The sequence below is a fragment of the Rutilus rutilus genome (genome assembly GCF_951802725.1).
Source record: "Rutilus rutilus genome assembly, chromosome: 9".
In the NCBI taxonomy this organism is placed as follows: domain Eukaryota; kingdom Metazoa; phylum Chordata; class Actinopteri; order Cypriniformes; family Leuciscidae; genus Rutilus; species Rutilus rutilus.
The window spans coordinates 2,255,207-2,279,602 of NC_140223.1; the positions used below are offsets into that span (position 1 = coordinate 2,255,207).

The 24,396-nt window shown below is 40.8% G+C and overlaps 1 protein-coding gene across 1 annotated transcript in view; it reads right to left on the reverse strand.

The window, feature by feature from the left end:
- Positions 1–1,152: 1,152 nt before the first annotated feature.
- LOC311297728 (NACHT, LRR and PYD domains-containing protein 3-like) overlaps positions 1,153–24,396 on the reverse strand; it is a 50,837-nt gene continuing 27,593 nt past the window's right edge. Inside the window, exons 7-11 of the mRNA XM_084420148.1 lie at positions 19,165–19,338; positions 17,677–17,853; positions 9,757–9,930; positions 6,770–6,943; positions 1,153–3,534 (exon numbers count right to left, since the gene is read on the reverse strand). Of these exons, the coding sequence (XP_084276274.1) occupies positions 3,528–3,534; positions 6,770–6,943; positions 9,757–9,930; positions 17,677–17,853; positions 19,165–19,338 (706 nt within the window). The 3' untranslated portion in view covers positions 1,153–3,527. The remainder of the gene's footprint in view (positions 3,535–6,769; positions 6,944–9,756; positions 9,931–17,676; positions 17,854–19,164; positions 19,339–24,396) is intronic.

Below are 24,396 nucleotides of genomic sequence, written 5' to 3' on the forward strand. Positions count from 1 at the left end.
TTGCTACTATTCCAAACTATTGAAATATCAACCTCTGGTAGATCTCATTCACCAACTTGGATACAACTGTAGATTAATGTTTAGGCCATGTCCATAAGAATGTGATCAGGGGGATGCAGTTTGGGGGGCTTCAAAAAAAGGAGGCAAAAAGGCTTGCAAAATTCTGCTCTGTTTCAGCCACCATAGGGAGCATGCAAATATGGAGACGGAGGTGTTTTGTTTATCCTTAATGTGCTGAGTATTATAAATGGAAGGACCTGTACAAGTATGTGAGCCGTAAATTGTAGATCTGTCACCTTGTCAAAGACTCTTCCCAGAGTATTTGGATCTTGTTTTCTTTGTAATGTCTTTCAGATCCAAATAAAAGCATTCAAATGTAAGAGAGATTGTGTATGTGTGTGTGTGTGTGTGTGTGTGTGAGAGAGAGGTGTGGTCAGAGTGGGTGGAGCCTGTTTGTGGGTCAGTGAACCCAAAGCTCCTAACCATCTTTTTCACAGTCTATGCTCCTAACACAGAATTCATCTGACCTGAGATCAGCTGCAAAGAGTCGCCAACTGCTGCACCTTCCCTGGAACTGACAGAAGTTCGTACTATGGTGAACATTTTAGGACATCCTCAGACCTCACTCATATGACAAAAAAGGCGTCATGCCTCACACCATAAACTGTAAAAAAAAATGGACGACGCCCCTTCACTCTCTTCCATTGGTGAAAAGTGAAGCCGCCAAAGTCCTAATATGGCGCTGACATCTTGCGCAGATTTGGGACCTGTTTCTGCGCAGTAGTGAACGCTGGACCTGTGTTTGCGCAGTAGTGATCAGGAAGTAAAGCCGCGATATCAAGGTCCAGCCCTCATTCCTGCAGAAACGTTTTGTACAAAGTTTACTGTGTGAAATAAACAGTTATGGTCATGTAGAAATTCAAGTTGAAGCTCCAATCTCCTCCCGAAAATCCCCAAAAAGTCAGTTGGTTCCTTGGTGACTACTTCGCTCAGAGAAGCTGTCAATCACACAGCTGTCAATCATGAAGTCACATTCCCATTTTTATAGCATCAAATAATGAACTAAGATCAGACTTACACTTACACAAAAAAATAACACTTAAACTTAAATCAGCGTGATAAAAACTAAATAAAATGACAGAAAACATCTTTAAAGGGGTCATGACATGGTTTTTTATTTTATTTTATTATGTTCCCTTAGGTGCAATTATAGTATTACTATAGTTTTTTGGACAAAAAACTTTTAACATTGAATGATTTATGACCTTTTCCCACCCTGTTTCTCATGCTCTGATTCAAACAGTCTGTTTTGGGGGTGTTTCCCCTTTAAGAGTTCAGTGTTAACACCCACTGTTATGATTGGCTAACGTCAGCGCCTATGCATCAATTATTAACATAGATATAGAAAGCCAGAAAATTAACCATCTGTCCACCACTAACAACTAAGAATGGATTACCCCGTGTCCACATGGACAGTGTGAAGCTATTTTAAATGAATATGTCAGATTTGTAACCGGAAACACTTGAATACGGGTTATTTTGATGCATATGCGCGAGGGAGGGAGGGAGAGAGAGAGAGAAAGACAGTGAGAGAGCGCGCGCGCGGCCGGGGCGCTCTCGCTCGCTCTCTCAGTAACATGCGCCCTGTCACAATCGTCTCTACACATCACTCACCGATCAAATAAGGCTTTGGCGGCCCCATAGCAATCTTGTAAAGAGACCCACTCGCTGCACGTTGACGACTGAACTCCTGTGGGGCGCGTGACAACGAATCATGCGACGATGCGAAATGACTATGAGGCACAGACAGTAGTCTTGTGCTGGAGGCGGTCATATGCAAACGACTGGTGCGTCACTTCGTACCGTGACGTCACTTCTTACCATGGATCCAGAACGAGCTGTATTTAGAGCTTGATTAAATAAATGATTCGTTTATAATGGGGAGGGCGTCTAAAGCTATGAAACTTGCAGGAAGTTTTAATGGTACAAAGACCTCTTATATACCAAAAGATCAAGGCAAATTTGGTTTCTCATGTCATGACCCCTTTAAAATATTTTTATTTAAAGTGTAATTGGATTGTTTAGTTTGCATTGCATCCATTAAGCCTGTTTTATGCTTCTGCGTCGAACTGCCGCCGTAGATACGTCGTAGGCTGTGTGTAGCGCGCGTACCCTACGGCGTACCCTGACGTGCACCTCTCCAAAAATGTAACAACGCGTCAATTCTACGCGGACACAAGCGCTGTGATTGGTCTGCCAGAACCCCTCCCTCGGGGTTTCACACGCTTCCTAGGTGCGCGTCAACGCGGACAACGACACAGAAGTATAAATTAAAACCAACACGTTGCCTATGGCGTATAGGCTCCGGCGTAGGTCCGACGCAGAAGTATAATGAGGCCTTTAGACTTCATGGGAAGGCGGGCTTTATGACCTATACTGGGACCAGCCACCTGGGGGCGATCGAGACGCTATGGCTTCACTTTTCAGCACTTGTGCGACACGCTTGCCTCAGACTGAAAGGCTTTCAGGTCTCAGGAAAAACAACATCAGGTGTCAAGTCTCATACAATTAGGTATAGGACGAAATAGCCTCAGACTAAAAGATTAATTTATGTCTGATGCCTTTTTGCCTCAGGCTGTTTCGTCCGATGGCTTGGGGAAAGAGTTGAACTTGGCATGACAATTTTGTAAATGGAGCTTGAGAAAAGAAGTTTTAAGTTTTAATGTCATGTCGCGTTGATCAATACGCCATTTCATGTTGCATTTTTATTGGCCAGTCAGTAGATGTAGGTCGTAGCAGCAACACACTGTGAGATGGTCATGACACTCAGTAAATGATCACGGGCTATCTTTGATTAAAGACCGTTAAGGATCTACGACCACAAAAATCACCACAATTGTTTCACGATGCTCATCTTTCGTCTGGAACAGCCCAAAATCATACAGTGTGTACCGGGTATTAGATACAATAAACCTATTTGTATGAGACTTTGAGCTTTGTAAGTTTGCAGATCTTATACATGCACAAACAGCTACACAACACACACACAAAAAAAAGGAAAACATGAAAACACATCATGTGACCCCAATACAAATGTATTAAAACTATTATTAAAAACATGATGTATACACTCAAGCTTCCATTGTTTGTTTTCCAAAAGTGAGCTTGAACTTTTTTTCCCCTCATAATTATGAAAACAAAATCTTTCATTAGTCTTTGTCTCCCTCTGCTGGTACAACACAAACACATTCAGTCTCTATATTTACTCTAACAAAACTCAAAACTTTTTGAGTTTATACAAATAAAATGGTTAATCTATGAATAAGAAACTGTAATTTGCTGCTGTGAAATAAAAGGTGTTTCACTGCCACCTCATCAGGTCTGTCAGAGGATTGTTGAAATCTAAATGAAGTCTTAATTTATAACAGTGTATGTTATAGTCACTGTATCTTCAGTCTCTGTTGATTCGGTTGAGTGTGAGTCTCTGTAGTGGATCCTTATTCACCATCAGATGATCAGACTGTCATCTAATACCTAAAATAAAACAAACAAACAGTCACAAATGCAGTATGAGACATTACATATGTTACATCGTTTCTTTAGAAAACTAACTAGATAAGCTATATATGGATGTAAAATAATGACAAATGTTTTTGTTACAAAAAAGCTTGTTGAATTGCACTACTTGAAAAAATATGCACCGAAAATTGCCTGTTGAATAGTATAGGTTGTATTTTTAAACAGAATTAATATTTTGGAAGTGAAATCTGAAAGGTGAATATGGATTATTGAATTTTTAATAATGAAAACGTGTGAAATGTTTTGAATCTAAATATTCACAGGTTAAATATACATCAATGTTGAATTTCAGCCCATAAAATTGCAAGCCCTAAAAATACAATGCATTAAAATGCAAGCAGGGTTAATGCAATGCATATTTTTTTAGGTAGAGCAATTCAACAAGCTTTTTTGTTTCAAAAACATTTATCATTATTTTATTTCCATAGCTATATTAATTCATTCTCAAACATGATAATATAGCTTCTATCTGATGCTAAACATCACTATACAAAATAAAAAGGACATAAAAGGTCACTTTCACACAATGGACAGCTGATACAGAAACAGCAGAAATGATCATTACACTCACTACAAATTTTATATCCGTTATTAACAGTGATGCCGGTAACGCGTTACTTAGTAACGCGTTACTCTAATCTGAGCACTTTTTTCAATAACGAGTAATCTAACGAGTTACTATTTCCAAACCAGTAATCAGATTAAAGTTACTTAACCAAGTCACTGTGCGTTACTATTTTTTGTCATTTTATTTAATAAAAATATATATTTATTTCTTCTTGCATCTCGGGGAGTGAAGTCACGTATGCGACAAGTCACGTTTTCAGCATGCATGAGGTTCACGTCACGTGTACGTACCACGCGCAGCGACACAAACGAAAACAACAATGGAGGGAGGCGAGAGATGTGCGTTTTCTAGAAGTCTTTCTGGCGGTGACAAAGTGCTATCTAGCTACAGAAACACCACGTTGAATTTGAAAAAAACATTTGGAGTCCATGCACTGCACAGTCAAACTTATAGAGCAAGTCACACCAGGTGATGCGATGCAGAGTGCAGGAGGTCCCCGACCACCCAAACAACAAAAGCTGGACTTCGGTGCAAAACCAGTAAGTGGGGGAGAGTTGAAGAAGTTAGTCGGGCAGTTTGTTGTGGAGGAAATCCTGCCATTAAATACGGTAGACTCGCCCTCGTTTCGTGCCATAATAAACAAGATCCCCACTACTGTCAATGCCGCGCTGCCTCACAGAACAGCTTTTTTTTTTTTTTAAGTATTTATGTTAAGTGAAGTCAAGAAAGACTGTATTTATTTTTTATAAAAACAAGTATTTATGTCAAGTCAAGAAAGACTGCCTTTATTTTTTGTAAAAACATGTATTTTTTTCAGGAAATAGTTTTTAAGTTCAACTTTAATTGTCAGGAGATAGATTGTTGATGTTACTGTTAAAAATACACTTCCAATAAAGTGAGTGTTGGCAAAACCGGTTGTCATTTTTATGTTGTCGGCAGCTGCTGAATGTAACTAATAAAGTAACTTGTAAAGTAACTAAGTTACTTTTTAAATCAAGTAATCTGTAAAGTAACTAAGTTACTTTTTAAATCAAGTAATCTGTAAAGTAACTAAGTTACTTTTTCAAAGTAACTGTGGCAACACTGGTTATTAACGAACAACCCAAATCTCAGTTAAAGGGGGAAAGCTGAAATTAACATTAATATTATTTTCACAATCAGTCATTACACTATAAGCAGAGTTAAACTCATAAAAAACACAGTTTAAAGTTCAGAGACCTAAAGAAACTGAAGGTGAATTTAAAGCTGGGGTAGGTAAGAATGGTCTAAAAAAATTATTTTTCAAATTTGTTTAAACTTTATGTATATATCAATACATAATTAAAATGTAAGTATTCTGAAAAAGAAAGTATAAAAATCGAGTGTATGTAGACCTCTAACGACTGTTTTAAAGACAGCTCATTATTTCCATTCAGTCCACCCTCTCCCTTCTGGGGTCCTTCCAAAGCCACGCCCCCAAAACACATGAACGCGCGACTCCGACAGCTGAGCTGGAAGACGCATTATTTACCTGAGACGAGCGGAGAGGAAGGAGTGCAGTGCATGTAGCATCATGTCAGAATCACATGTAATAAAAAAATCTAACTTTATCATTATGAATATAAACAAATAAGATGTATTTTAGTAGCCTACTCACTATCAAGCTATCATATCGATATTGGTAAAGTTTAAAATATATATTTTTTGATTCGCTAACAAGCTAGTTATAACTATAAGGCAAAGCTAAAAACAGGTTGCATTGATACACGTTTTTCCATTTCCATTAGTTGCACTGTGATGAAGATGAATTTCGTGTAAGATTCATAACATATAACGTTAGGCCTACTAGCTGTTAAACATGTATTTTGTTATGTAAAGTTCCCCCCACAGCGGAGCCTGCCGTGAACGCGCAGGCTAGTAAACATGCAGGGTCACTGATGACGACGGATAAGGTCGCTAGATATAAGGTTAGCAGGTTTCAATTGTTGCTTTGCACAGTGCGTGACATTTTATCTGTATGTTATGCGGCTAGAGTTTTAACACTGAGTCAATGGTCTCCGACGGGCTTGTTTATCGTCATCGGTCTTTTTCCGTTTACCTGTCTTTGTTGAATGAGCAGGTTCCACTCGAGAAATTGGCAGTTTTGGTTGTTTGTCCACCATTAGCACAGCTGCTCGGCACACCGGCAATCTTGATTTTGAATGACGGTACATGCTGTGCAAGAGAGGGGCGATCAGCGCGTACGCGAACTTGATTGACACTGCTAAGACACTCCTCCTGGCTCTGAAGGCATCTGATTGGTTCTTTACATTCGCACCGAATGGCAGTGATTGGTCAGAGTTTTTACTGTCCTGCAGCTGCTACAGAGGTCTGATTGTTTTCATTCCTTTTTCTGAACACATAATGTATTGACTACTCTCAGGATGGAAGGACCATTTCACCCAGTATAAAAAAAAGTGTTTCTGAACAGGATTACCTACTATAGCTTTAAGACTCATTATTTTGATGATCTCAGACAAAATATTCAAACACACACGTGGTGTTACTGAACCTGAACCTTTACTTTTATTTTTAGTGAGTAAATCAGCCATTTGAACTTTAAATGAAAATATGATGATGAAAATCATTAAAAACTATTCTTACCATAGTGTCTCCAGTTTATAATGTGGATCATCCTTCAGATCCTTCAGCAGCTTCACTCCTGAGTCTCCTAGTTTATTCTCAGACAGATTCAGATTTCTCAGGTGTGAGGGGTTTGATATCAGAGCTGAAGCCAGAGCAGCACAACCTTCATCTGTGACTCCACAATCCTTCAACCTGTAGAGAACAATGACACACATTAAGCCTATATCCAAAGATAAACATAACACTTACAAAATAAATAACAATGTCAATATGAAATGTATACAAATATTAATTAGTTCATGTTGTTAAAATACATCAGTTAGGATCAGGGGTTTGAATATACAGTTTGTACTGTATAAAATCATTATTTCTATGGAAAGTCCCTATAAAACATGGAAACCTGTGTGTGTGTGTGTGTGCTTAATGTATTTGTAAACATTTTAAGGAATGTGTGTGTTAGGGCTGGGAGAAAAAAATCGATTCACCTAACTATCACGATCTTATTGTTATCTATGAGTGTTGTAATATACATTTAAAGTGAAAGCGTGGAAGCGACGTGAGACTGAAGTTCTGGGATAAAAGTTTAAAGTTCAAATATAAACACTGATGTCTACGGTAGCGATCAAAATAAGAGTTGATCAGCTTTTGATAGAAACAATCGCAAATCACAATTCTTAACCCTCTGAGGTCGGCCAGCGCGTTTTGCTGGATTTTCTTCACATAGTAGCACAATAAACTTAAATTATTCCGTCATTTATGGTCATACAGATATTTCTACTTTTGTATGTGTCCACTTACAATCGAATCAAAACATTGTGCTTTTTTAAAATAAAGAAAATAAACAGGGTGTGCTTTCTGCCTCTCCGTCGCGGTGAACTTTTTTTTCCTTGAGCACGTCTATAAACTGAAACAAAACTCAGCGAATACTTGTCACACATTTATGAGCCATATACCTTTATAAACATTTAAGTGTGTACTTTTAAATGATCGGATTCAAACTGAAAACAAATATTCTCTGTTTAAGTAATTTGTATAAAACCAACAAGATGTCCAGTATCTCAAACCCTTGCTCATTATTTTTTATTTGACCATGCCCATGCGCGCAAGAGATTGACATGCAAATCATCCACATGGAACACGAATGCGCTCATTACCTCAAAAACAAAGCACCAAAAAACTTCACAAGTCTCTGCTTTTCGTTGAGTTTGGAAGACACGCTGTGAGCTTACATTGGATTTACCTCAGAAGAAGAAGAACACGATTTGAAGACAAGAAAGAAATTCTTAATTCTATTAGTTAATGTTATTGTTGCATAAACTTTACATTGCAGTTGAACTGTTGCTAGATATATGGTGAATATTATAATATTTAGACCCGTGTTTACTGTTTAAATACTGTGTTTGTGGATATCTGCTCAAACGTAAATATGTATAATATGGTAACCATAATGTTTCATATTTTGGAGCGCGCTGTGCGTTTGAATGTATCATACAGTATTTTGAAGCGCTCTGCGTTTGAATGTTTCATATTTTGGAGCACGCTGTGTGTTTGAATGTTTCATATTTTGGAGCGCGCTGTGCGTTTGAAAAGCAAAACGCACCAAACAATAGGCTTCATGTTTTTATATTGTAATCAATATAATTTTTCTCTAGCGTAGTTGTTACTGAAATCTTATGGAAAATGTATAGGCTGCTATAGGTTATTGTTATTATTTTATGCAGCACTGCGCGTAGCCTATGCCTACAAGGCACAACAAACCTGGTGTTCATTATATATTGTTGGAAACATTTGTGTGTGTGTGTGTGTGTGTGTGTGTGTGTGTATTCTGTGAGTTTTAAAAAGCAATTTTAACCAGAAAAATCTAAAATCTATTCCCAAAATCGTGCAGCCCTATAGTTTCCCTTTCAAGGGAACTCGCGCTGCGTCAAGCGCTGCGAGAACGCCCTGCGTGATTGCGTCGTGAAGCACATGTGTAATCAGTCCAATGGAAAGACGAGACGTCATAGGCGGGTGACATCATCGACCAGGAAACTATAAAGCACCCCTGGAAACAGACCGCGACAGCTTCTGTGCCTTCAAGCGATCTGTGTATTCTGTCCTTGTCATATTTATTGTTGTCTGTCAAGTTGCAATATATACATATATTATGGCAAAAGAGAGCAAGCAAGCGTTGTGTTGTTCCCTGCCCGCGTTATATCACGGGTGGGGGACCTACACTTCAGCTTTGTGTTGCTTGTTTGGGAGTGGAGCATGCCAACAGTCAGTTCTCGAGGGGGCTGACTGTGGGCATTGCGAGAAGCTGTCCGTGAGGACGCTCCGCTCCCGCCAGCCGTTCTTCGAGGAGGACGGTTCGGTGCGCGCCCCCCGAGGCACGGCGTCGACGCGCATCTTGGGGATCGCAAATGGTTCTAACAAACACCTGTTAGATCCAGTGCCTTATCTCGGGGAGAAGCACGCTCTGCGGTTTCTCCTCCCCGGGATGAAGCACTCATCCTGCGATTTTCCAGGTCCGAGGAATTGGTATCGTCATCTTGAGTTATTTCCTTCTATGCCTTTTGGCCATGAAAATCATGTAGTGATAAATCTGATATGGTGACAGTCCTGGTTCAGGAGAAACACACACCACTTCCCTCTTTTCAGCTGCAGACACACATTTTGAGGAAATGCTCAGGCTTTTACAAGGCAAGTTGATTTACACCAAACATTTGTGATTTAAAAAACCTCTTCACTGTAACCTGCATCTGTTGTCTGGTTTGTAGTTTGTCCGGTTTATTTAACTGTTAGTTTTACTCTCTTTTGGGGGATAATAATATATTAAGATGTAAATGTTCCTCTTCAGGGAGACTCCTCACCACTGCCTTCTACCGCTGGCAGGATCTGACGGCTCAAGCAGGAATTTGTCGCTGAACCACCGGATGGGGCTTACACCAAAGATATATTGTATGCATTGTATCTACATATTAATCCTTATTCACTCTGAGTCTTTATGGTAGAGATTATCTTACCACAGTTCCTCCAGTTTACAGTGAGGATTCTCCAGTTCAGCAGAGAACAGCTTCACTCCTGAGTCTCCTAGTTTATTATATGACAGATCCAGTTCTCTCAGGTGTGAGGAGTTTGATCTCAGAGCTGAAGCCAGAGCAGCACAACCTTCATCTGTGACACCACAATCATCCAACCTGTAGAGAACAATGACGCACATTAAGCCTATATCCAAAGCTAAACATAACACTTAAAAAATAGATAACATAATGCTGTCAATATGAAATATATACAAATAGTCATTAGTTCATGTTGTTAAAATACATAATTTAGGATTAGGGGATAGAATATACAGTTTGTACAGTATAAAAATCATTATTTCTATGGCATGTCCCCATAAAAAATTGTTTCAATAGAGGATGAAATGTGTCGTAATCTATGAGTGTCGTAATATCCATTTCAAGTGGACGCGTGGAAGCGACATGAGACTGAAAGCACTGAAAAGCCCTAGCAGGGCTCCAGACTAACTTTTTTACTAGGAGCGCTGTAGCCCCTGACTGAAAATTTTAGGAGCGCAAGCAGAAAATTTAGGGGCACACCTTAAATCAGCTTGCAATGCAATTATTCAAATTTCCCCCAAAATAACTGTAATACTGACAAATTATTTAATAATAAATAGACTTAACGTACAGATATTACAATGTGCAGTTTTATTTTAAGTTCACAGGGCTCCAGACTAACATCTGAGGGCAGCGGCACCGGAGCCACTGAGTTCTACAAAGACTATCTGGTAGCACTGGGGCTGGCAATAAAGCACTAAGCTTAATTTAGGGTGTAGATGAAATTAACCTTAATTATTATCATTCATAATGTCTTAATATTAATTAAAGAGCAAACCAAGTGAAAAAAGTATATATTAGGGAGTGAAAATAGCCAATAAGCATCCTACTGTTTACAATGGTAATTATTTTTTTTTTTTTTAAATAAGTGTTTAAATAAGACAATTTTTGAAGGATGAACAAAAATGTGTTAGTCATCACATTAAAAATAACATTTATATATGATAGCGTTTGTAAGCGTTTGACTATTTCTGTCACATTATGGTTACAGTTACTACATCAAATCCATGGTGAATGTTGCTGATTTGTGGACTGAAAGCCTTCTATAAGTGTTTCTCCTGGTTTCCACGTCAGCGCTGTTTGATCTGATATCTATGGTTTAGAACAGAGAACTCTGAGCCGAATCGGAATGTTTCTCACTGGATCTCGCAGCGATTATGTTATTAATTCTGAGGCGAATTCAATGGATTTCTTCACTGGATCTCCAGAGTCTGGATCTCCTAGTAACAGTGTCGCGTGATCGAGATCGGCCCGTGACTGGCAAGTTCGGGGCGCTGCGCTGTCTATTATTGGTCTGAACTAATAAACGGTCTGTGAAGCATAAAGGAGTGGCGCATTTTCGTTCCCCTTTCATTTTGTTTGGATTCGCTGCTCGGCAACGTTGTGGTCGCGCCAGCGTGACCTAAATAAATATTTGGTCGCACCGGCAGGAAAAATGGTCGCAAAATGCGACCAATTGGTCGCAGTCTGGAGCCCTGCCTGGCACTACTCATATGTTAAGAGAGAGTTAAGACAGTAGAGCTGCACGATTAATCTCTAAAATACTGTGATCCCCATTCAAACACCCAGGTGATCTTCTTCCAATTTGTCTGTCTAATAAACCTTCGACAAAATCATATCGCAGCATTTTAAATCTGTGTTGGTGCTGCCGCTGACCCAGAGAGAGTTGTCATGAAACAGATTCACAAAAGGTCTTTTAAACCTCATAATAGTATCATTATTTCTGTGATACAATAGTTCAAATTATCATAGAAGTACTGGGATAAAAGTTTAAAGTTAAAATATATACACTTGTGTCTGCGGTAGTGATCAAAATAGAGTAAATCAGCTTTTGATAGAAACTTGGCACTTAAAATAACGCATTTATCGATTACATTGTTTCGCCACTAGGTGGCGACAAGTGACTGTTAAAAAATTTATTTGTTATTGAATTATTTAATCAAGAGAATGCATTACTGTATGATGCTTCTGAAATAAAACTCAGAAAGATGTGATGAATTATTATAAATATGACTCATCTTATACATTATTGACAGTCTGTATAGGTGTATAATTTAACTTTTCCCAAAGGTCTAGGTGTATCGTCCCAGCCCTAGTGTGTGTGTCTGTGTTTGTGTGTGAGTGTCTGTGTGTGTGCTTCTGTGTGTATGTGCGCATGTATGTTTATTCTTAATGTTTTTGTAAACATTTTAAGGAACTCTTAAAGGGGTGGTTGATTATGATTAGGGATGCACCGATCCGATACTCAGTATCGGCTCCGAATACTGCCATTTTTGCCGGATCGGGTATCGGTCAGACGAGGCCAACCCAAATCTGATATTGTGCGTATACTATTTAGTGTTATTGTTAACCCTTTAGGCGCCAGAGGTTTTTTCCTAAAATGTTCGATTTTGACATCTTAATTTCAAAAGGCTATATCTTAAAAGTGATAAAAGATAGAGACTTTCTGTAAATAAGAGAAATATTAAGGATGACCCAAAGTTTATGTAGGGATTACATTTTCCCATCTAATTTGCATATTATGACATCATATAGTGGCGGCCATCTTGGATTATAGAATTTTCATGAAAAGTCACATGTTTAAATGATAAAATGCAGCATTTCTTTCCCCCAAAAATGTCCCTCACCTTCTGTATGCTATATTGCACAATACTGAATGCTCAGGTAAATAGTAAGTAGTGAACAAACTGTGTAAATCATTACTAATAAATGGTAGAAACAAACTGAATGCATGTAGCGGTTGGCCTTTTGCTGTAGAGATTTTCCATTTACTACATACAGTAGGCACTCTGATTCCATCTATGGGGCAAATATATATTATTCATATGACACACAAACACAAGTAGACAAGACCTGTTTAGTTCAAAAGCTCACTCGCCACGGCAAGCCACAGATGATGAGTGAGATGACGAGACAAGACGAGAGACAATGTTAGTTTTTTTTTTTTTTTTGGTTGTTTTTTCAAAGGCGCATACATCACAAGGACATGAACACACAAAAAACAACACATATTGTACACTACTAAATGGTCAGGGAAATAGATAGTAAATCAACAGTGTAAATCATTACTAATAAATGGCAGACAAAAAAAAAAAGAAAAAAAAGAATTTATGTTGCAGGGCTTTTGCTGTAGAGATAATGACTCCCTATCCATCCAGGTGACATTTCTTGTAGTGTTTCATGGTGTGGTCTTGCGATAGACTATGCATAATAGCCCCTCTGCCCCGTGTCACACAGCCTCTGCTCTTGCTACGAGCAGCGCGGGCGCGGCCAGATCTGCCTTGCGCGCGCGCCGAGTGTGCACAGCTCGGACTACTGTCATTGTCATTGCGACTCCCCACCCTGCCTCCACGTTTCCACCTAACTTTCCTATGAATACTTCGACCTCGTGTAAATTACCCAGTTGCATTAGACAAAGCCTCCACCACAATACTGTCGCCGCGATTGCGGAGAGGCACGTCACCATGGCAAGCGCGGTAACAAATCTCCGAGTCCCGCCTCGTTCCCCACAACACTAACACGCCTGCTAACTTCGCGATGAACACTCCGACCCCGGGAAACATTGTTCCCACCACTGACATTGGGCAAAGGACCATATATATTGGGCAAAGGATTCACCGTTTGTGCTTGGTGTAGGGCTATACTTTCACTTTCAGAATCACCGTCATTTTCTGAAGGCAGATAACGTTATTCCCCTTCAGAATCAGGGTCCGCGTATAGGAGACCCAACACTTCATTGCGGGTAAGCTTTATTGATGCCATTAGATAATAATAATAATAATAATAATAATCTAATGCAAATACTCGCTGACGTTGACAATATTGCTCTGATAAAACGGCTCATTCGCACACTAGCTCCGCTTTTGTTCGCACTTATTCAATGCGCTCTAGCTCGAAGATTTTGTATAGAAACATGACGTTTTTTTGAGTCGGGGATTGAAGTATGACATGTCTGCTGACTAGTGGAGGGGAGGTCGAACGAAATTTGACACCCTATTTGACAAAATCGGCCGTTTTATTCAGTGCCGCATCTTGTCGAGTAAACTCGACCGTGGCGCCTAGAGGGTTAAGCCCCACAAAAGGCACACCAACATTATAAAGCACCATAAGTTTTCGTGCACAATATTACAAGTGTTCTGAAGCCATTATATAGTATAATGTGAGATAGAAATTAATATTTAAGTCGTTAAATTCAAGCTCACGTAAACGTTTCCCTCAGCTGCGGCTGTCAATCATTCTTCATTCAGCATTCAAACAGTGCGTCGCGTTCGGTTACCACAGTTAACACGATGAAACGCTCTCCAAGATGATTCAATGTTACTATTATTATACTTGATCTGTAGATAAAGGTCTATGGTTTTGCATAAAACAACTTTATCTTGCTGGACTTTATTGCTGTACCTTAATCATGTTACTTTCTACCGGGTGTCTGTAAGATCACAACACTGCAGTTAAGTCAGAGCACTATTTGTTCTTCACGCGCGCAGTAACTGAAATTTAAAACTGATAAAAGAAAATGCTGAATAGACTATTGCATATATATATATATATATATATATATATATATATATATATATATATATATATATAATAGACTACACATCAATATGCATTTTCTTTGTGCTTTAAACTTTTCAATGCGGACTCGACGGGCTGCGCACTGTGACTCATGTTGCTTCAAGCACATCATTCTGTGCTCGGTGCTCGGGATGCGCATAAGCGCTTTGTGCCGCACTGTATTGGAGCCTTTCATATCATGATCATAACACAGTGACGCAATGAAAGATTATTAATAGCCGTTCTTGTTCTGTCCTATCTATCATATGTTGCTACCTCATTAAACAGCTGTGCTATACATTTAAAAAATGTCTCAATTTTATAGTAGGCTATAAATAAAATAAATTATATAATATAAATACAAAATATTTTAGATTTTTGTTATCTTGTTTTTCATGAATGAATTTTACAACAATACAAAGGGCAATGTGTAAAGTTTGACCAGATTTAGTGTTACACTTATTGACTCTAATTTGTTCCCCACTAAACGTTTTTTTCACAAAATGTTCAGATTGTATACAATTATTGTGCACTCGTGATTTTTCTAGACTAAATTTTACTGCTGAATTATCCACTAATCTAGTTTATAATAGCATTTCTGTCAGATTATGATCATATATTTTTTGTTGTTGTTTTTCTTTATAATGAAGTTGTCTTTATTAAGCAGATTGTGTTTAAAGGGGTGGTTGAGTATGATTACACTTTTCTAACTTTAGTTAGTGTGTAATGTTGCTGTTTAAGCATAAACAACATCTGCAAAGTTACAACGCTCAAAGTTCAAAGCAAAGGGAGATATTTGCTTTTAAAGAAAAGGACTACAACAAACGGCTGGTAGAGACTACACGACATTCCTTCAGGGTTAGTGACATCACTAACCCTAAAATGTACATAAACCCCACCCCCGGGAACACGCAGTCTGTGTTGAGAAGAGGAAAAGTTGTTGTATAAGAGTACATTTGTGAGTCAGCTCAAACTTTAGCATCCATCTTTTCACATGCAATAGAAAGTGACTCTGTGTGCATCTCACAACAGTTCCTATACGAGCGATTTATAGATTATCATGACAGAATATGCTAATTGAAGATAGCACATCAGCAACATAAATTGGCGTCCTGTTGCATTCTACATGTTGTCACTTCTTCTTGAGTCTCTCCATCTTTGTCTGACTCCGTTTTAACAATAAAGGCAGAACAGTTTCTGTCATTTTAGTGTGTCTACGTGAGGTAAATGGCAGCTGCTAACACACACGAGCTCTTGAAACCCCGCCCTCTGCAGCAGCTCATTTGCATTTAAAGGGCCAGGCAACAAACTGTGTTTTTGCAAACCCTCAAAAAGTGACAACTTTAACGTTCTATATAAAAATATCTGTGGGGTATTTTGTGCTAAAACTTCACACACACACACACACACACACACACACACACACACACACACACACACACACACACACACACTCTGGGGACATCAGAGACTTATTTTACATCCTGTGAAAAAGGCATTTTACCACCCCTTTAACACAAAAAATAGTGATTATCAGTTCAACACAGAGTTATAGAAATTCTACTTGATAAAAAAAAAAAAAAAACCTGCACTGGTATCGGAATCGGTATCGGTCGATACTCAGAATCTTTGGTATCGGATCGGATTGATTCTGAAAAACTGGTCTCGGTGCAACCCTAATCATGATTTAACTTTTCTAACTAGAGTTAGTGTGTAATGTTGCTGTTTGAGCATAAAGAACATCTGCAAAGTTACGACGCTCAAGGTATAAAGCCAAGGAAGATATTTTCTTTTAAAGAAATTGCTTTTCAAGGACTACAACAAACGGCTGGTAGAGACTACACAACATTCCTCCCAGGTTAGTGACATCACCAACCCTAAAATTTACATAAGCCCGCCCCACAGGAAAGCATTTATAGATTGCCAGGACAGAATATGCTAATCAGTGACTAGAAGATAACTACACATAAGCTACCTAAATTAATCACCTAAACATTCAGAAATGTCCTGTTGCATTCTATATGTTGTCACTTCTTCTAGAGTTTGTCTACCATTGTCTGACTGGTTTGAACATAATACACTAAAAGTTTTTGACATTTTTAGTGCATGTCTGTGTGAGGTAAAAGAACAAAAGCTGTTGAAGCTCCGCCCTCTATGCCGCGAGCAGCAGCTCATTTGCATTTAAAGGGACAGACAAAAAAAAATTGTTTTTGCTCACCCTCAAAAAGTGACAATTTTAATGTCATATAAAAAATATCTGTGGGGTATTTTTAGCTAAAACTTAACATTCACACTTTGGGGACATCAAAGAATTATTCTACATCTTGTGAAAAGGGCATTATACCACCCCTTTAATACTAATGTAACTAATGTTGAATAAAGGCTGTATTAAAACATTAAAGCAAACTATTTATGGTTAATACGTTGTTAACAAAGCATTATCTAACTTTTTACATAAGAGCTAATTAAACAATAACACTTTGTTAATTACAGTGGCAATGAATGAAGAATTCACTATTTGTATATAGTCTCTTAATATATTAACTACAGCTTATATAGCATTATATACTATTCATTAACTATAAGCCAATAGTTTGCAAATAATTTATAAGCTCTTCGTTACTGTATAATTGTGATAAAGTGTTTCAATTATTCCAAAATGGTCACCATTAAGTGGATTTGTTCCTTTTTTATGCGATGGTGTGATTCTTCTTTTCCAAAAATAGCAAAAATAAACATAATAAAGATGAAGCTGACTTATTGCATTATTATTATATTTCCAAGATTTCCAGAAATGAAATATTTCAAGATATGGTGATGTATTGTTATTATGAGTTATTCTGGCCATGATAATCGAGTCGTGATAAATCTGATATGGTGACAGCCCTGGTTCAGGTGAAACACACACTACTTCCCTCTTTTTAGCTGCAGACACACATTACAAGGCAAGCTGATTTACACCAAACATTTTTGCTTTTAAAAAAACCTCTTCACTGTAACCTGCATCTGTTGTCTGGTTTGTAGTTTGTCCCGTTTACTTAACTGTTAGTTTTACTTTCTTTTGGGGATAATAATATATTAAGATGTAAATGTTCCTCTTCAGGGAGACTCCTCACCGCTGCCTTCTACCGCCGGCAGGATCAGATGGTTCAAGCAGGAATCTGTCGCTGAACCACCGGATGGGGCTTATGCCAAAGATATATTGTATGCACTATCTACATATTAATACTTCTTCACTCTGAGTCTTTATGGTAGAGATGATCTTACCACAGCATCTCCAGTTTACAGGGAGGATCATCCTCCAGTACAGCAGAGAGCAGCTTCACTCCTGAGTCTCCTAGTTTATTCCCAGACAGATCCAGTTCTCTCAGGTGTGAGGGGTTTGATCTCAGAGCTGAAGCCAGAGCAGCACAACCTTCATCTGTGACACCACACTTATCCAAACTATAGATAAAACAATAAAAAACAATAGATAAAACAATAGATAAAACAACGGCTTGCGCACTCGTGTTTATGGCTGCCAGAAGATGGCGCTGTTTTTGACAATCCTGATGCTTCAAATCTTTTCCCTGAACAATCAGGGGAAAGCCTCATGAGGCTTTTTGAAGCAGATTGAGAGTGACTCTTGAAGGACCAGCACCAGATACTCTTCTACCACTATTTGAAGAATTCATCTTCCACAATCTGACAGTAAGTTTTGGGAGTTCATTTTTAGTCCATCTCTGCAAAACGGACTTCAGAGTAGGAGATGGACTAAAAATAAACTCCCAAAACTTATTAAAACGTATTCTGGAAGATGAATTCTTCAAACAGTGGTAAAAGAGGATCTGGTGCTGGTCCTTCAAGAGTCACTCTCAATCTGTCTGTCTATAAAGCCTATAAAAAACAGTCTTCATGTATTTCACAACACTTCAGCTTGTGATTCTTATTAAGAGGGGGGTACATTTTTAGGATTCTTTACCTAACCCAAGTCTCTGAGACCCTGACACCTTGCTCTTCTGGAGACTCCAGGTAGGTTGCAGCTCTGGAAAATGGTGGCGTTGGAGACTAAAGGTTTCCTGATGGTTTCACACTTAATTCTTCACCTTAATTCTTAATTATTTTGCAGTTAACGTGCCTTTTCTTCTCCAACTGTATTTGCCTGACCCTGCTGACCTAATGAGTATTTCACTGTCCAATGGTCATGCCTTAACTGCAATTTCTAGTTTTGCATTAGTATTGCATTCTTCTCATGGGCATTTAATAATTTTTGACTTTTCAGTCTGAGTTAAATCTCTTTTTTAGCTTATTTTATCCGTAAAAGAAAACTTGCCGAATATTTCTGCACACCTGAATATAAGGCATTTTTCATTTCCAGCCTTCATGAACAATTATATATCACTTATAAATGATTAAATACAAAATTAATTGTTATTACTGTTATTATTATTATAATGTGGTTTGGAATTGGTCAAATGTGCCTGAAAAAAAAAATATGATCAGAAAATCAACGTGCCTAATAATTTTGCACACACTGTAGTTCGTCTGGTTTATTTAACTGTTAGTTTTACTTTCTTTTGGGGGATAATAATATATTAAGATATAAATGTTCCTCTTCAGGGAGACTCCTCACCGCTGCCTTCTACCGCCGGCAAGATCTGACGGTTCAAGCAGGAATCTGTCACTGAACCACCAGATGGGGATTACGCCAAAGATATGCACTATCTACATATTATCCTTATTCACTCTGAGTCTTTATAGTGGAGATGATCTTACCACAGCATCTCAAGTTTACAGTGAGGGTCCTTCAGTACAACAGAGAACAGCTTCACTCCTGAGTCTCCTAGTTTATTCCCAGACAGATCCATTTGTCTCAGGTGTGAGGGGTTTGATCTCAGAGCTGAAGCCAGAGCAGCACAACCTTCATCTGTGACACCACACTTATCCAACCTATAGAGAACAATGACACACTATTCACTCTCTTAGATCAAAACAGATTTTTTTTTATTGTTTATAATTTGTGCAATCTCTTTTTTTAAACAATTAATTCAATATGCCAGTGAGTAAGAGACTGTTATTCTGAAAGATCATGTCTCTATGTGAGAGAGAAAGTGTCATAGAACGGAGAGAGGACCCAAACGCAAATGGTGCAGGTTAACAGTTTATTCAGTCACAAAAGACAGTCTGCCGTTCAATAAGGAAAATAAGGGCTTGATCGTGGATGCAGAACCGGTGAAGAAATCAGGAAGAAACAGTCTGGAATCTCAGGAACAGTCCTCAGTAGTGATGTTACATATGACACTGAAGCTTCAAAGCATGTATCGAGTTTGCAGCACAATTTCTCATGAAGGTTTCTTACCAGAGTGCGTATTGTTTTCAGAGAAACACGTGATCAACGAAAAACAAAGCCTCACTTTTTTTCCAGTCACGTGAATGCTTCACTTTGCGTGTCGGAATGTTTGAACCCAGGCCACTACTTTAGAGGTTTATGTAAGTTTAAGTCCATTTACTAATTTTTTTTGTTATTTTTATAAATAAGCCTATAGCCTATATTACATAGACTATATATTCTGCCATATAAACAGCCAAGAAACCATAAAATAATTAGACCACCATTTACTTGCATCAAGCAACTCTGTTGGTATTTTTATAATTAGTATTAACATAGTTGTTACATTTAATTTATTGCCACACTTTAATATGTGAATTATATTATCAGAAAACTGAACATTTAGCATTGGCAGGCTTTTATTTGAGCTTAATAGATAAAACAACAGCGTTGCACACTCAGGGTTATGGCTGCCAGAAGATGGCGCTGTTTTCGACACTCCTGATGCTTCAAATCTTTTCCCGGAACAATCAGGGTAAAGCCTCAGTGCTTCATGAGGCTTCATTTGCCCATCCCTAGTCCTCAGTCATGGACAGAGATCTTGCACTGGCAGCAGACAAATGATGACGAACGAACAGCCCCAGTCGATCCCACAGCACCACAGATAGAGACCGGACGGACAGCAGGGTAAGAAAAGAGTGATTGCTCAGAAGAGAAACAACTCCACAAGCATGAAGCAGCTTGCAATGATCTGGCAAAGAAGCCCAAAACAGGTAGACACTAAATAGCAAAAGAGATCAGAACAAAGGAGGAGCAGGTGCTATCTCAATCCGCGAGCGCGCTGATTACGATTACGAACAGGTGGATAGGGTGCAGAAACGAAAGAGTGAGTAAAAAAAAAGAGGAAAACAAACCTAACTCATAACAAAAAGATTATATAAAACTGATATAATAGAATACATTTAATACATCTGTATTTTCCTTAAATATAAACTCAACTCAAATTTTATTTATAAAGCACTTTCAAAACCATTAGAATGGACCAAAGTGCTTTCCATAAGTAGTAAATAACTCTAAAATACAAAGAAACATATAAACATAATAAAATGACAAAAAATGTACACCAAGAAAATCAAACAACAAATTACTCATTGTTCTCAGACCTAATCAAACGGCAAAAGCTTGATAAAATAAATAAGTCTTCAACTCCTTTTTAAATATATCCACGCTTGACGAGGATTTTAAAGATAATGGCAACACATTCCAAAGTGCAGGAGCCGCAACAGAAAATGCACAATCTCCACTACGCCTCAAGCAAGACCATGGGATGGTTAGGAGCATGTTTTGAGAGGAGCATAGGTGACATTGAGACTGATAAGGGATTAACATGTCCTTTATATACGCAGGAGCTCTATCATGCAATGCTTTAAAAACAAACATGAACACTTTGTATTGTATTCTGTATTTAACAGGTAGCCAGTGAAGGGATATCAGTACAAGTGTTGTGTAGGGCTGGTCCGAATACCATTTTTTGAGCTTCGAAGCTTTGGTAGTAATGAACATTGAATATTCTAAGCTTCGGAGAGAGGGTGCTGAACATATTCTTCTCTCTAATAAAGGCAGGAATCTCTATGTGTCTGTATGTCCGTTTGCATTTTGATTATTTCGAGAACCGTTCATCCAATCGACTTCACAAGGGAGTGCCAGTGTGGCATTTGGTGCAATATAGATAGACACGCGAGACGCGAAACGTTCATCCATCCATCCATCCATCTTCTACCGCTTATCCGGGGCCGGGTCGCGGGGGCAGCAGTCTAAGCAGGGATGCCTAGACTTCCCTCTCCCTAGACACTTCCTCCAGCTCTTCCGGGGGGACACCGAGGCGTTCCCAGGCCAGCCGGGAGACATAGTCTCTCCAGCGTGTCCTAGGTCTTCCCCGGGGTCTCCTCCCGGTGGGACATGCCCGGAACACCTTCCCGGGAAGGCGTCCAGGAGGCATCCGGAAAAGATGCCCGAGCCACCTCAACTGACCCCTCTCGATGTGGAGGAGCAGCGGCTCTACTCTGAGCTCCTCCCGAGTGACCGAGCTTCTCACCCTATCTCTAAGGGATCGCCCAGCCACCCTGCGGAGAAAGCTCATTTCGGCCGCTTGTATCCGGGATCTTGTCCTTTCGGTCATGACCCACAGCTCATGACCATAGGTGAGAGTAGGAACGTAGATTGACTGGTAAATCGAGAGCTTCGCCTTGCGGCTCAGCTCCTTCTTTACCACGACAGACCGGTACAGGGACCGCATTACTGCAGAAGCTGCACCGATCCGCCTGTCAATCTCCCGTTCCATCCTTCCCTCACTCGTGAACAAGACCCCAAGATACTTGAACTCCTCCACTTGAGGCAGGAGCTCTCCACCAACCTGAAGCGAGCAAACCACCCTTTTCCGACTGAGAACCATGGCCTCGGACTTGGAGGTGCTGATTTTCATCCCAGCCGCTTCACACTCGGCTGCAAACCGTCCCAGTGCATTCTGGAGGTCCTGGTCTGATGAGGCCAACACGACAACATCATCCGCAAAGAGCAGAGATGAAATCGTGTGGTCCCCAAACCCGACCCCCTCCGGCCCCTGGCTGCGCCAAGAAATTCTGTCCATAAAAATTATGAACAGAACCGGCGACAAAGGGCAGCCCTGCCGGAGTCCAACACGCACCGGGAACAAGTCTGACTTACTGCTGGCAATACGAACCAAGCTCCTGCTCCGGTCGTACAGGGACCGGATAGCCCTTAGCAAAGGGCCCCGGACCCCATACTCCCGGAGCACCCTCCACAGGCCGCCGCGAGGGACACAGTCGAATGCCTTCTCCAAATCCACAAAGCACATGTAGATTGGTTGGGCAAACTCCCATGAGCCCTCCAGCACCCTGTAGAGGGTATAGAGCTGGTCCAGTGTTCCACGACCGGGACGAAAACCACACTGTTCCTCCTGAATCCGAGGTTCTACTATCGGCCGGATTCTCCTCTCCAGTACCCTGGCATAGACTTTCCCAGGGAGGCTGAGAAGTGTGATCCCCCTATAGTTGGAGCACACCCTCCGATCCCCCTTCTTGAAAAGAGGGACCACCACCCCGGTCTGCCAGTCCAAAGGTACTGTCCCCAACCGCCACGCGATGTTGCAGAGGCGTGTCAGCCAAGACAGCCCCACAACATCCAGAGACTTGAGGTACTCAGGGCGGATCTCATCCACCCCCGGTGCCTTGCCACCGAGGAGTTTCTTGACTACCTCGGTGACTTCAGCTTGGGTGATGGACGAGTCCGCCTCCGAGCCCTCAGCCTCTGCTTCCTCAATGGAAGACGTGACGGCGGGATTGAGGAGATCCTCGAAGTATTCCTTCCACCGTCCGGTGATATCCCCAGTCGAGGTCAACAGCTGCCCACCTCCACTGTAAACAGCGTTGGTAGGGCACTGCTTCCCCCTCCTGAGGCGCCGGACGGTTTGCCAGAATCTCTTCGAGGCCGACCGATAGTCCTTCTCCATGGCCTCACCGAACTCCTCCCAGGCCCGAGTTTTTGCCTCCACAACCACCCGGGCTGCAGTCCGCTTGGCCCGTCGGTACCCATCAGCTGCCTCAGGAGTCCCACAAGCCAGCCAGGCCCGATAGGACTCCTTCTTCAGCTTGACGGCATCCCTTACTTCCGGTGTCCACCACCGGGTTCGGGGATTGCCGCCTCGACAGGCACCGGAGACCTTACGGCCACAGCTCCGAGTGGCCGCGTTGACAATGGAGGTGGAGAACATGGTCCACTCGGACTCAATATCTCCAGACTCCCTCGGGATCTGGTCGAAGCTCTGCCGGAGGTGGGAGTTGAAGATCTCTCTGACAGGAGATTCGGCCAAACGTTCCCAACAGACCCTCACAGTACGTTTGGGTCTGCCGAGTCTGTCCAGCTTCCTCCCCCGCCATCGGATCCAACTCACCACCAGGTGGTGATCAGTTGACAGCTCCGCCCCTCTCTTCGCCCGAGTGTCCAAGACATACGGCCGGAGGTCAGATGAAACGACCACAAAGTCGATCATCGACCTCCGGCCTAGGGTGTCCTGGTGCCATGTGCACTGATGGACACCCTTATGCTTGAACATGGTGTTCGTTATGGACAAGCTGTAACTAGCACAGAAGTCCAATAACAGAACACCACTCGGGTTCAGATCAGGGGGGCCGTTCCTCCCAATCACGCCCCTCCAGGTGTCACTGTCGCTGCCCACGTGGGCGTTGAAGTCCCCCAGTAAAACGATGGAGTCCCCAGTCGGAGCACTTTCCAGCACCCCTCCCAGAGACTCCAAGAAGGCCGGGTACTCTGCACTGTCGTTCGGCCCGTAAGCACAAACGACAGTGAGAGACCTATCCCCGACCCGAAGGCGTAGGGAAGCGACCCTCTCGTTCACCGGGGTAAACTCCAACACATGGCGGCTGAGCTGGGGGGCTATAAGCAAACCCACACCAGCCCGCCGCCTCTCACCATGGGCAACTCCAGAGTGGTGAAGAGTCCATCCTCTCTCGAGCCGTGCGTAGAGGTGATCCCAACTATCTCTAGTCGGAATCTCTGAACCTCACGCACAAGCTCAGGCTCCTTCCCCGCCAGAGAAGAGACATTCCATGTCCCTAGAGCTAGATTCCGCGTCCAGGGAT